The sequence below is a fragment of the Convolutriloba macropyga genome, chromosome 7 (genome assembly GCF_964194025.1).
Source record: "Convolutriloba macropyga chromosome 7, txConMacr16.3, whole genome shotgun sequence".
Classification (NCBI taxonomy): Eukaryota; Metazoa; Xenacoelomorpha; order Acoela; family Convolutidae; genus Convolutriloba; species Convolutriloba macropyga.
In genome coordinates, this window is record NC_134474.1 from 19,978,223 (window position 1) to 19,993,387 (window position 15,165).

General features: G+C 32.4%; 3 protein-coding genes across 3 annotated transcripts in view; 2 read left to right on the plus strand and 1 right to left on the minus strand.

Moving 5' to 3' along the window:
• Nucleotides 1–15,165, minus strand: part of LOC142342683 (tubby-related protein 4-like) — a 450,983-nt gene that overhangs the window by 305,564 nt on the left and 130,254 nt on the right. The gene's annotated exons all lie outside the window — the stretch shown is intronic.
• The window catches only part of LOC142342684 (apoptosis-resistant E3 ubiquitin protein ligase 1-like), a 330,839-nt gene that overhangs the window by 81,634 nt on the left and 234,040 nt on the right, over nucleotides 1–15,165 (plus strand). The gene's annotated exons all lie outside the window — the stretch shown is intronic.
• LOC142342148 (uncharacterized) lies at nucleotides 6,810–10,792 on the plus strand. The gene is made up of 2 exons (XM_075393349.1): nucleotides 6,810–7,702; nucleotides 10,436–10,792. The coding sequence occupies exons 1-2, from the start codon at nucleotides 7,271–7,273 to the stop codon at nucleotides 10,733–10,735; spliced, it is 732 nt and encodes a 243-aa protein (XP_075249464.1). The 5' UTR covers nucleotides 6,810–7,270; the 3' UTR covers nucleotides 10,736–10,792.

The following is a 15,165-nucleotide window of genomic DNA, read 5'->3' on the forward strand; positions in this document are numbered from 1 at the left end:
AAATAAATCAGGGAACACTCAAAGTTGGATGATCAACAACAGTTCACAAAACCAAACCGAATATACACATAATATCTTTTCATTCAAAAGCAAGGACTATACACTCGAAGAAAACTTTATCATAATTACCTCTGAAATTTTAGATATCTTTTTCCAGCATAATGTCCTCCCACCAGAATCACTCTTTGGAGCAGTCAGAGTTTGCATACCAATTTTAATCTCATGCTCATTATAAAGTCATTTTTTGTAACACTTATCCGCACCATTCCACGCTCTAACTCTCAACCCAACGCAACTCCCAGTGATCCCCGGTTACAGGACCACAATGTTGCCTTTACAGTGACGCGACTAAACAACCCACCCCAAAAATCATAATTTAAACTCTTTAAAAAAGTAACACAATAACAGGAAACTTAGGAACACCCTTACTCGGTCATTACTTCTGCCAAATCTGCAGATGGATCTCATCCTACTGGACATTCCATCCCACTTACCGCCACATTGAGTAAAACCGTACTCATCTATCAGAAGCAAGGGAAAGTACACCAAGCGCAAACACAACAAGAACAAGTAAACACACAAACTTTATCGCCGTACTCAGGCTTCATAGCAAGCACAGCTTTGCCACAAACACCAATAAAACCTGCTCGGCCAAGAAAAACCACAGCCTGAAATGCTGAAATTTTCTACTACACCAAAGTTTACAACAGAACTAATGAACTTTGCTAACATAGGCAAAACACAGAGCTGGAAACTCGCACATGCAATAAATGCCGTATCAAATATAAACGAAATTCCCCAAGATATCAGCTTTATCTCAGAAAACTCATTTTCAGAGTCAATTAGCTCTCAGTTTTCTGATGAAATTTAACCAATTAGTTGATGATGCAGCAGAGAAATATGAAGTTCCGCAAGCTGCAAATTTTGCCGATTTAGCACGACCAGCTCAATTACAAGCTAAAAACGGTACTCACAGTTACAGAGCTGATACAAAAATTACTTTAATAAACTCTATATTAACGGCAAAAAATTTACACTTCGTAGCCTAGAATGGCGAGACCTTATTTATTGGGTATTATTTGAAAGACTATCTTATTTGAATGTTTGGATACCCTTGATATGTATTAAAAAAGCCATTGCATGGACAACGTTTGTTTTTTATAATATCTCTTTGGCTTATTTCTCAGCATTTTTAACTCACATAATCTAAAAGATGCGGGCACTTTCCGGTGAAAAAATTATATTTTCTCCGTTATTCACCGCATTTTGTTTTCTGTCGAATCCTCGACCTGGTTAGTTTTAGGTGCTAAACGCGTTACAAAAAATTAGCGCATGCCAACAACTTTTCATTTAATCTCTGCACAAATATTAAATCATCTCTCATGTTATTTCAGCAATTCCAAAGTTTCAGTATCAAGTGTTTTCAGCACATTCCTCACATACCTTCAGCACATTTAAACAAAAAATTCAGCAAAATTTCAAAACCTGTTTTGCATGAAATCATTACTTTTAGACTTCACCACACTCCTTAAGACTTTTAGGCACAATTCTTACAAAATTTCAACATTTAAGAATTCAGCAAATTGAGTATTAGAAAATGGGGCTCGAATCTGATTTGCGGTGGTAAATCTTTTTCACAAAATGCACTGACGTTGTCAAATGCACTGACGTTGAAAAAGAAAGTGTGAAACACATAAAGGATAAAGTTATATCGAAATGCGTTCAAAATATGTAGGATAAAAAGTAGTTGCTCAAAAGGGTAGAAATGCTCAAATTGTTAAAATATGTGATATAAGTGACTAAAATTGATTGAATTTTGAAAGAAAAATGTAATATACGGGCCGAAAGTGATCAAATTTTATCAAGAAAGTGTTGATTGTTTGGACGATAAGTGCCGAAAATGTCGAAATATTGTGAGAACATTGTTGAAAATATGTTGGGTTGGTGCTGAAACTTCACGAATTGTTTAAGAAAAGAGTTTAAAATTGGAAAAATGTAAGTGTGATAAAATAATGAAGATTTGGAAAGAGAATTGCTGCAAGTGAGGAAAATACGTTGGGGAAAAGTGAAAACGTGCTGACAGAAAGTGTGCTAAGAGTGGAAAAGCTGTGCCCAAAAATTATTATGCATAGCCAAAATTGACTCTTTGCTACGAAACAGCTAAAATGGTGAACAATCCGTGGACAGTTGACGCAATGCAATAAAAAGAGACTTTCGTATTGGAAATCAGGCGATCGAGACAGCTGTGGTGATGAGATAGTTGAAGGCGTTTGCAGTGTGTGCTGTGTAGGGAGTGCACTGACTTGTTCGTGCATACGCCTGATTTCGGTTCGGTGTTTGAAATAATGTTAAATTTTTGATTTCCTTTCTTTAAAATGTAAGGGTTTCGCGTAAATCCTATAAAATGTGAAATCTGGTCAACAAAAAGGTTTGTCAACAAGTTTTTTATCAAATTGAACGTGTTTATTAAAGCGAATCTAATTTCTATCTGTTCGATTACTTTGGATAAATTAGAAAGACCGAGTTTAATTTTTTTTTCAATAAAGGCGTGCTCTTTGTCGCCTGGGAGTGGAAAGGATTGTTGATATTCTAATAAAACAATTTTTTTCTCATTTGGTCAATTTCCCGGGTTGATAATTAGTTGATTTCAGACAGAAATCATTTCTGATTTCATACTGTCCATACTTGATTTCATATTACAATCTTAGTCTGAAATAAAAGCAATCAGATGTGATCCGTGTATGATAACCAACAAATTGTATATGATACTTGTATTATACCAAAAAGTCCGTTTTTTTCCTTTAACGTTTCTCTCTTTTCATCGATAAGGATAAGTTTTGTTCTTCCCCGGCATCACTTTGTGATTCGTCACACGGGAGAGTTTTATAATTTCTCGCAATTTTTGCCAAGTGTATGTTTAAATCTATCTATATCCCTGCAGTTTTGATATTCTCTGAAGCCAGTTTTTCCCATAAATGTTTTATAAGAATAATTTGTGATCTAGTACCCAGGTGACCAGAGGATTTATTTCCGAGTGTTATTTCCTATGAGTTCCCAAGTCTACATTGTACAAAAATTTGCAGGGCTGAGTTTCATCTTATAAGAATTTGCAATTTGGATTACATTCACCTCTTTTTTAGTTTTCTTTAAAAATTTTTGGTTTTGATTGAGCATTGCTGACATTAACTCTTCGTGGCACACAAACTTTTATTTAATTTCAAATATGCATATGAATTGGTCGTATGCTCAGAAAAAACAACATGCCCAAAAATTGCAGTAAAAACTGAAAAGTAAACAAGGCGACTCGGTAATGTGCGATGGCACATAAGGTTCCATCCACAATTTTGGCATGATTGTCTACCAAATGATGAAAATAGAAAAACCCAGAAATTCAAGTACTTTTTTTAAAAAAAAAACTGGTGTATGAACAAAAAGATAGCCTCCAAAGCAAATAACTTAGTGGTGGAGGAAAAATTGTGCATTAGATTGATAATTTGTGCAAATATTAAGAAAGCGAGTCAAGACGAACAGCAAAATCAAACAACAGCAACAAAAATTAATTACATCAAAAACTTCATGTCCATTTTAAAAAATTGAAATTTAATAAAAAAGACAAAATAGCGTAAGATAAAACTGATATTAAACAAAATAACTTGTAATTCACCAGAAAATATATATAAGTAGACAATTAAAGGGCTGGGTAACAATTAGACAATAAAGAACAAAAACAGTAAAACTGAAAAATTCGCTTTTTTAAAGCAATTAATTTCAAAGTAATGAAAAACCATTAAAAATCAACGAAAATATCCCATTGGTGAACAATTGCCAATGCCTCTATAAAAGGGATTAGAACTGCCGATAGTCAACTTTTTATTAGGTTACAAAAAGAACAAAAAGAACAACAAAGAACAAGCAAAAAATCAATTAGAACTTGGCAGAAAACGCTTTCGAAACCGTAAAGCCATACCATGGCCACCAAAATTGTTCGACTGCACTTTTTGCAAGCACCGATAATGTATTATGTGACCTCTAAAAAGCAAATTAGGCAAAAAGTAGACAAAAGAGAAAAATATTCGAAATTAATTAACATTCTAATTTTTTTTTGAAAAAAAAAAAAATTTCAAAGACATGAACGCCATTTATTACAAAATGAACTAACTAAACAATTTGGTATATTACTCCAAAAGAAGCCCTTGAGAAATGCAATTATCCAGAATATGTCTTACGTCTACAAAAGGAAAGAACGTCAAACATGACAAAAATCAGACAGTAAAGTCAACGAATTCTTTAAAAAAAATTAGATTGTGTGACACCAATCCCGTTTGGAATCTTTCATTGCAACACTATTTTTGTATTTGGACTGTAATTAACGAGAATAGATAACAAACAGACAATAAAAATAACAGAAGTGGGAAGTTAAAAAGTGTTTTTTTTTTGGAAAACAATTGTTTTCAGAGTCATGAGAGCCATCAGCTATCTACTAATATCAGAATTTGGGCTAATCTATTCTTCCATGGAAAGCCAAAGAAACCTGGTCAATGAACAGGAGGTTTCATAAGACTAAAAAGACAAAGTAAAAACAAAAAAAGAACAAAAAAATTTTAAAAAAAATTAAATTATGTGACAAAACTAGAAAACCTAAAAGTTTTTTTAAAAAAATGTGAATTCTGGTAGTTTCAAAGCCAGAAAACCATAACTTAGGGCGTAAAACTGCAGTAAAGAGTGAATCCGATTCCAATAGAAAGAAGAACCATTCTCTCATTGCTGACAATAAACTACAATTTGACCAAATTAAGAGAAGAATTGAAGCAAATTTCAATAAGTCACTATTTAATTAAAAATCGAATACCTCTAAAAGTCAAAGGGAACATAAGTTTTCAAGTAATCAACTAGATACAAAAATGTGGAGCTATTTTGGAAGCCAATTGGACCTATCATTGATGAGCTCTGGTTTGAAATGTTCTGTTATTTAATTAATGTAGAAAAGAACGAATTTTTTTATAAAAAAAGATCGACTGATTACAATCCGAATTATTTTTGGATTATACCAGTTCAAGATAGTTCAAAAATTAGCCCTACTAATGTTGTTTGTTAAAAAAACACCTAATTATTCGAATAATATAGATATTGAAATTTTGTTAGTTAAAAAATCAAATGTAGATGCTGCGTTTTTGATATTCAAGGAATAAATTTAGCAAAAAACGGCAAAGTTTTAATTACAGAGCACTCTCAACGGAATTTGAAATAGAAAAATTCACTTTTTGAGGCTACAAGGATTGTGTTAGTGGTGTTTGGGTCTCTACTTCCTGTATATTTAATCAAACTGGAATAAAAAAACTTATTTCGTGCTGATTTCGTGAAAAAGTATTAATTTTGAAATATTTAGCCAGCTTTTTTAACAAAACTAATGAAAATAACTTACAAAATTTTTTGTCTTTACAAATAAAAATCAACAAAACTTTCTAAGAATATAACAAGTTTTAGCAAAATTGGCGGAGTTTCAGTCAAAAATTCCGGAAAATGTGTATAAAATCTCACCGGGATTCACTCTATTTTCTCAAAATTTTAACCTCGATAACTCCCTGTAAAGAACGTAAATCAAAAGAATCTTTTTAATTCCTTTTTCTACGCCGGACAAGCTTTCTAATGATTCCAGTCTCAACTCTCTACGATGAATATATCGATCGGCCAAAATTGACTGAACAAAAAACCCATTTGAGTATATAGTTCCTTCCCCCTCAAGAGGGGTTGGAACAATAAATGGCTCCAACTGAGATGCCTTTGTTTCCCTTTTGAATCAACCTAAAGTTCAGTTTGGAAAAGGAACAAATAATTTGTTGTTTTTTTTCGGCAATTTTTAGTAATTTTCAATTTTATCTAGAAATTATGTATGTTTAAAGTAAAGGTGCATATAGATAGCTCTGCCTCTTCGTTTATATTCACCTACAATTTCATCTGTATCGAAGTGTTTTTTTAAATGTGCTTTACAAGTGGTTCGATGCTTTGAATATTTTTCTGTTGGAAAGCAGGTGAACAATTTATAAGTTTTCACATGACGAAAGCTCGCGTGACAAAAGGTAATGTTTTAACTCTGGTTTGTCCATTTTCAATTTGCCATCATGCAATTTGCCACCCGGTGTCGTTTTTTTTAAATGTCCCCCTGCTCAAATTCAGTCCGAGAACAAGGTTTCTGATCACTGTTTGGGTAAATGTGTCTCAAAAGTACGTCAAGAAAACTCTGGATGACTTTGAGTTGACAAGCTTATCAGTAGCTGTTTTTCTTGTAATGATTGAACAAACAATGTTGAAAAATCATCAACCACGGTGGCCCTTGTTTTAATTAATACTTCATGTTTCAAAAATTTTTAAGTTGACCAGCTGTCTTCTAAGAGCTTACAAAAAGTTTTGCAATGCAATTAATTGTCCTGGCGTATTTTTCCCTGCCCACAAATCGAATTGCGTCCTGATTTGTATGAGAAAGCTCAGCAGTTCACAATATGGTGTGAAATACTTCATAAACGTATAAAAATTGTTGAATCTATGTTAGGAAATCTCTATTGTTTGATTGAAACAGTTTAAGTTAAAGCTATCTGGTAAAAGTTGACAATTACCTTGAACCTGTGACGTCAATTATGACACCGATCAGCGATAACGGTGACATTTCATGATTTTATTTTGTTCTTTGAAGATGAAGTTTGAACTTATCGCAATTAAGTTAAGTTTACTCTTTTCCATTTCATCTTTTGCGCTCTGTAAATTATATATAAACTGTTTACGCTGTCTTTTTACACCATAGTTGTAAAGCTATTTTGAGACTTTAGATCAATATGTTGCAAATTTCTAGTTTCTGAACTAAAACTGCGTTTCCTATGTTGCTAACACTTAAATGTTTGGAAAACAATAAAGCCTATTCGAAGACTAACAGACCGAGTCGGTAGACAACGCAAATTTCGCTTAAAGATATTTGGTTTCACAATAGTATTTTGTGACCAACCTTATAAATGTGAGGTTAAATTCCGAATTCCGAGATAAGGAACTGTTTGAGATATTTCGTGTGAAACTAACTTTGAAACTCTTTGTAAGAGCTAACTAAGTTTCTTTGTTCAGCATTGATTTGAAACCTACATGCAAATTATACCAACGGGCAAAACCACTAAATACGTTCTAAATTTATCGCGAAGTATTAAGTTTAATTTTGTGCCATACCACTAAATAGTTTTCCTTAACAGGAAGGCGTGAAAGGAACAAAACCAAAAATAATCTGCTAAAAATGGACCTTATTAGACGCATTATGACAATTGCGGGTGCTGTTCTAGCTCTTATTGGCTTGATATTAACGCTCTTTGCTAATGGTAACTGCAGCAAAGTTTTCACATTAGAATCATCAAATGAAGAAGGTCAAGTAGACAAAATAGAAGTCCAATTCGGAATCTGGCAAGCTTGCTTTCAGGGAGCCGAAAATGGCGAATACTCTTCGTTTTGCAATCCGCTGGACGCCTCCATTGCGCCTATTCGGCTTATTGCATCGAGGGTATTTTTTGTTGCGGACTTTATAGTTATGACATCTGTTTTGATTTTGTTCATGTTGCTCTTTCTTACCGACGTTTGTATTTATGATGGCTTTTATGATATTCTATCTCTCTCGAATATGGCACTGTCAACCGCTAATTTCTTCATTCTTCTAGCGGCATATAGTTTTCAGGTATGAAAAATGGTAAATTATTTATTCATTATCGTGTAACATTTAGTTTGTCAACAAATTTTCGACAAAATTTTATATCAATTACTGAATAGCACGATACGCTCTTAACTTAAACAAACCGCATTTGTTCCAACACTGCTGTCTTCATCTAAAGTTAATAGTCATTGAATCATAGCTAGCAAGCTTTCGAAAAAAATAGCCGATAGATTATCACAAAACAGTTAATATTGCCTAAAAAGACATGCACCAGCAAAATATTTATGGAATTTTTTTAAAAAAAAATCGGGTTTCTTCTAATTGCTTCGACGTGTTAAATTATGTTTTTAATTTATGTAGCATTATACGAGAAGAGTTTTTAATAAAAAATAATTGTTCAAATAAAAATAAAAGCTTGCCCACTTGAGTTGAAATCACGTATACGGATAAATGAGCGAAATCGTGACAAAGTCGTAACAACAATCTAACAGAAAGTCTTGAACAAACATAGACCTTGTATTTCTATGTTGCGAGCTCAGAGACAATTTGGAAATTTATAACGCAATGTAAAGAGAGGGCAAATTACCGCACGTCAATAAAAATTGATCTCAGAGTCCTCTTTGAAATGTGTATGAAAAACTTAGTAAACTACCCAATTCATTTTTCCTTTATTGTTTCATCTGAAAACAGCTCAAAAAGACATCTAATCAATAAAATATAATAATGATGTCAACGTTCAGATGAGAGCAACGCAACAGCTAGAGTTCTCAATTCTATTAATAATGACCTAAGACATAGTTTAGAAACTATATTTTTAATTACCATATTATGAGTACGTTTATATCTCTAATCTTAAGAAGTGGACCGCAAAAAAACCCCAACAAAATCAATTAAGTTTGTTTGTTTTAGTGTACGTTTTGGGGCGTAGTGGACATCTGAAATGACTCAAAATTAGATTTGGCTTTGTTCTCGCAAAGGTACTCACTTGCAGCAAAATTCAAGAAACAAGTTTCTCTGTAGCAAAACTGTACGGTACCAAATTGAAATCTGAAAAAAAGACGTAAAAACTTTTCTTTTTTTAATACTAAAAACTCAAAATGAATTATTAAATTTGTAAAACTGAATACAAAACCATTCCTTAAAGAACAGAGCAAAAAAATTTTTAGAACAACTTAATAAAGGAAATAATGAATTTACAAAAAACTTAAAATTTTTTGTTCTTCTCGTCCGAAAGGAATTGGTGTTCATTTCTGTTATCACATCTATGCAACAAAAAAAAATGTGGACGAGCAGTTGTGCTGAAAACAATCTATATTAACTGAAAAAAAACAAAACTCCTCAAAATCGAATTAAAAATCTAGTATTGGTCAACGTTGTTAATTCTAAACACCTTTAAGTTGATAATATTGGTTGCATTTAGTTTAAAAAAACCGAAAGAAAAACTGTGATCTGTACAGACTCCTCAACTCAAAAATGTACAGTAAAACTAAAACCTATAGAAAACGAGCTGAGAGTTTCAAAAATGCGAGAAATTGTGATATAATTGATTTGCATGCAAAAAATTTGAACAAATTGAAATTTCACAGAAGTTTTTAACCGCTTATGATCTATTTATTGCATGGTAAGGAAATACTTTTTTTTGCAGAAGGGTTTTGTGGTATAACTAAAACTAAATCTACGTTTTAGTGATGATACAGCTAAACATTTTTTTCTTGTTTTGATAATTTTGCATTTTTTGATATTTAATTCTTTGATAATTTTTATGCTTTCAGTTTACTTAGAGAAATCTGCTGGTCGGATGAGTTTTTCGCAATTTTTTGTGTTTCATATTAATTCTCTGCACAAAAAACATCGAAGACCGGCAGCTTCTAAGGGTTTTGCTGAAACAAAATTCCAACCACAACCTTTTAACTGGTTTGCAACCATTGTTCTACCAAATTTTTAACAAGTTCAAAATTTTCGTTAAAAAAACTTCTAAGACTTATTAATTTTAACTCTCTATAGATATTACATAAAACATTTGATTTGCCTTTGCAAAATCATCCAAAATTGCATTTTATAAGAAGTTAGGATCCCAAGTTTAAACTTAATGTCAAATTTGCAGTTATTTATAAAGAAATTTGCAACTTTTGTAAAATAATGCATAAATTTTACAAATATTCGCAAATAGGTCTGAATATTTGGGTCGCTTATCGTTAGTAGTTGGCCATGTAGGGTTTGCAAATTTGACCTTTCGAATGGATAATTTGCAAATTTTAACAAATTTGGCATTATCGAGCAAAAATTTGCAAATGTTTGCAAATTTGGCATTAGTTTTGAACTAGGGATAAATATTAAACAGAACAGACTTTTTTTTTGCTTACTTCGATTGCGTTTTGAGCAATGTTACATGACATTGATAAAATCACTTCAGAACCCTGACTTCCTTTGTGTTCTTCTAATTGATCCTCTATTAATGCCAAGGAGAGATGTTAATCGCCAGAGGGTTAAAGACCCACACTGGATCAAACTGCATTTTATGTCTCCGACAAGCTCCCAATTCGATATCTACCTGAAGGGTGACTATGATTATGAAAGAGCTAAAGTCTCATCTCAGTCACGTAAATCTGGGTCCCTTTTTTGCTAAAAATAACAAAATTTTCTCCATTACTCACGGTTTGTGTTTTTTGTTATCAATCTATGTATCTATGTTCTATGCTAGAAGTCTTCAAGTTTACATAATACATTAAAAAAATAAATTCACTGCCGTTTTTTAAGGTTGACAATTGGATCAAGCTGACGGACGACGAAGTATTGGAGCTGGTCAAAGAAATGAGTGGCGTTGCAACCTGGCAAAACCTTCAAATTCTGGACTCCGAATTAAGCTGGAGCACCTTAGTACCCAGTTTGGCAATTGTTCCCGCCCTGTTTGCTTTACCATTTGCAATCGTGCTCTACTTTAAAGGAAACAAAACAAGTAAACAAACAGTCGGATATTTGCAGCAATCGGTGAAGACTAAAGACGTTCTCGAATTTGAAGTTGTACCAGATGACCACGACATCAGTGTCTGGGATTAATTCGTGATTTAATTGTAAAAGCGCTTGAATTTAAATTAATTTTTCATCTAACAAAAATTTGAAAGCCTGAACACTGCGAATTCAATCTGTTCTCAATCAATAAATATCAACGCTCGTGTCGAAGACTCTGGGTGGAGGGAGTTAGTCTGATCAGGTTGGTATTATGAAATGTTAAAACAAAGTTTCCGCACTCTGAGAATCAAAAATCTGTTCAATTTTCAAACTTGCCATTTTTCTGTCAAGTCTCAGTCTCTAACAGTTTTATATTTAATTCCAATTGATTCTCAGACAATACTTTGATCATTTCTGAATTCCGATTATCTCTTGCACTTACTCAGAGGTTGACTTCGCACCAATTACTATATTCTTCTCCTAATTTCTCAGTCAAGCTTCAACAATCTCACTCGCGAAATGAAAACACAGGTGTGCAATTGTCTCTTGACGTAAATTGACGTAGTTTGATGAAAAAATAGGAATGTGAACATTATCAATACTTACGTCAGCAGATTTATATCTTACAACTGGAACCATTATGCGCTCGCATTTTGATATAAATTTTTTTGCCTTTGGCCACATGAAATTATTACAGTCGGTTTATTATTAAACCAAAATAGTTATAGTTGTTAGAATAATAAATCATCAGACTTTACCTCGCTAATGATCAGATTTTAGCTCGTTAATGATCAGATTTTAGCTCGTTAATGATCAGATTTTAAATCGTTAATGATTAGAATTTATCTCTCTTTTAATGAGCAGAATATAGCTCGTTAATGACCAAAACTCATCTCGTTAATTACCAGAATATAGCTCGATAATAATCAGCCTTTAGTTTTTAATTGTTTGAGCATTAACTCACGCCTCGACCTGGGAATACACGCCTCCGTAATGGTACGCTATAACTTCATTTGATTTTATTGCCACTAATCAATTTTTCCGACCAATCCAATTTGCATGTTGTACAAGTTATGATTTCGATGATGAAAATGGAACGGTTAAAATAATTGTTCTTCAGCGGAACAAACATGAGTAAAAACAATGTGTAATTGAAACTCATCTCAAACAGATTTTAAAGCCCGGACGATTTATGAACAGAGAAAAAGCTAAAGTTATATTCATTTAGCGCTCCTGAGCAACAGCAAGAACTGTTACAATATGTTTTTCCTCAAATGTGAAATGTGAATATACATAGGCGTGCAGTGATTTTAGAGAGTTAATAATCAGCTTAACACTGCGGGATGACACAAACCAGGAACTTGAAATATTGTTTCGAAGCAGTGGAGATACTGTTCAAGACAATTTTGAATAACTCTGTGACATCAGCTCAGACGAAATGTATTCAATCTGTTCTGTCATCATAACAGTCTTTTTTCTTTTTTTATTGATTGCTCGTTATAGTTCTTGCTTAATATCGCCATTTTCTGCTGAATTTTTGAACGGCTAAACATTAGTTCTACTGTTGATAATTTTCACTGTTGATTTTACTTGACTCTCTTTGAAGATTTTTTTATGACATTGGTCAGAAATTGCAATTTTGCACATATCCTGATGTTTTCGTGCGATAAAGTACGTCAAGTTCTTGGAAAGGTTTTTTGTCTTCTTTCTGTCAAGATGTATCAAGTTTGTATGCAAGTCGATACTCGAAATTGACTATAAAGTTGAATTTCTGATTCAGAAGTTAAATAATCAATGAATGACGGTGATAATGCTAGTTCAGAGAATTATGCTGTCTCTTCAGTCTTCCATTAACATCTTTTTTTAAAAATTATTAATCATCAGCCCACAAACTTTTTTTCTATACATTTATTGCTAACGGACAATGTACATCTGTATTGTCACAAAAAACAACAACTGTGATTTAAAAGAATTGAAGTGAAGTTAATCGCTCCTCAGATTTGCCAGCCTCCCAGTAATTTAAAAAGAAAAACAATTTTTTAAGTTAACTAAAAATTTTACAGATGCAAAAAAATCGCAAAAAACTATATAGATTTTGATCTTGTCACATGTTAATTTCTTCAGACGCTTTTAAGTTTTCGGTAAGTTGCGCAATTGCAAGTTTTTAATTTTAAAAACGATTGTAATGAAAAGAAAAATTACGGAAACTGATCAAAATGTGTGGAAAAAGTCGGTTATCCAGTCCCGAGATTTCTTTGTAACGTGTTTTATCCCTCTACTCGGGTTTTCTTATAGGTTTTTCGAGGTACTTACCAAGTTTTATTCCGGTCTAAGTTGCTAAATTCTTTTATAAAACAATTCGCCTAAGAACTGCAAAGTGATATTCCTTACTACACTCTCCGGTGCGAAAAATATTGAAAAATTGACAGTAAAATATGAAATTGAAGCCTGCTTGCAATACAAATATATATATATATATATATATATATATATATATATATATGTATAAATACATAAAGAAAAAAATTCGAAACGACTAGTTTTGTGTTCAGACTAACAAAACGGGAAATTTTCAGTTTTTTTTCTTCCCGAGATTTCTTTGCCACGTGTTTTATCCCTCTACTCAGGTTTTCTTATAGGTTTTTCGAGGTACTTGCCAAGTTTTATTCCAGTCCATGTTGCTAAATTATTTTTTAGAACAATTCGCCTAAGAACTGCAAAGTGATATTCCTTACTTCTATATATATATATATATATATATATATATATATATATATATATATATATATGTATATATAGAGAAAAAAATTTGAAACCACTAGTTTTGTGTTCAGACTAATTAACAAAACGGGAAATTTGTTCCTTTTATGACTTTTTGTTATATGCACATGGCATTGTATGCCATCTATAACCACCTGTAATGAACATTCTTATCGTTCTCATAACATTCCTTGAAAGACATTTTTTTTATAGCTGCATCTTGTAATGTTTTCTGCGGTCTATATAAAATATTATATGAATAGTAAGAACCACATAATGATCATATATGGCTGCTATGACCCATCCATCCATATTTCTGCTCAAGTGTTTTTTTAAGAGATGGCCCGTTGTTGCATCACCAATGGAACGGTAACTAGCGCTCTGTAAAACCAATCTTCTCCAATTGATAAAAATTGACCAAATTTGCTATGACGTGTAGATCGTGTGAATATTTGCTTTTCCACTCAGTTTTTGATTGTTTGGAGACATTGCTACACAATTAATTGTCAAATAAAATGGAAAAACAAAGGTGAGGTTACATAATCGTGTGCTTCGCATTGATAAATCTTAGAACACAAAAAAAGCGATCGTTTTCTTTTTCATCCGCAGCATCAGAGCATATGACTGTTTACATGACAAAAATACTGTTTTGAAATAACTGACTACGTTATAGAGACTATTCTGATATTATGTGCAAAAAACTTCAGTAATTAACTTTTTCTGACTACTAAGATATAAAGTATTTGTTTGCCTCAGAGTCAAGAAAAAAGTATTTGAAAAATTTTCATGCTCTTACTTTTTTTCTTATAATATTTTTCTGTTAATTAAGATTTCATTTATCAACTTAGAACGTTTTCCAAGATTTAACTAAAAGCCACTTGATTACTAAGGACCTTATATGATCTTGTTTGTTTGTTAGGATTTTTCAATGGTACTCATTCTGGTGGTTGAATATCCTCAATCTATGTATGACATAACGATAGAAAACATTTGATGAGCGCAATTGGAAGATGAAAAACAATTGAGTGAATTACCTCCAGCTCCTAGGTTTCACCGCTTAATAATGCAAAACAATGTAAGTAAGCTAAGAGGTAAAAACAGAAACGGTAAAAATTCATAATTGAACTTGGTGAATTTTTGTAATTTTAATGCTTTCCAAGACTGAGGTCACATTTATTTTCTGCGCTGAATCATAGTAGCTTTTATTCTGTGTTTTAATCTGCCAAGTATAATGATCATGTCAAAAATTGGATTGATCAGGGTAAAAAATCAGAACAACTTAATTATTCTGAATTTGTTCTGAAATGAATGCCAAAATCATACTGTACCATGACTGCTCAGAAAAAAATATGAGCCTGAGATCAAAGTTCTCAGAAAAAATTTCAGCATGTGAATACTCCGAATTTACTATGAGAATAACAAATAAATGAAAAAAATATAGAATTCTCATTTACAATTGCAGTTCTCAAAGTATTAAAAAGTATGCATAATTTTACACCTGTTAAGTTAAATTTGAGCAATCTCAACTGTAATGAAACTATAGTTTCTTTACCGTTGAGATTGCTTAAATTTAACTTAACCAGAGTAAAATTATGCATAATTTTTGCGGTAGAAAATTCATGGCTTATGAAAACTGGTTTCAAATGTGAATTAATCGTCAGACTTTTGGTGCCAGCACCGGTGCGACCCGGGTCGACGTTTTAGCAGGATATAATGCAAAACTGAAAAACTGATGAATTACTGGATGAATTATTGCTAAAATAATTACTTTTCTCCGC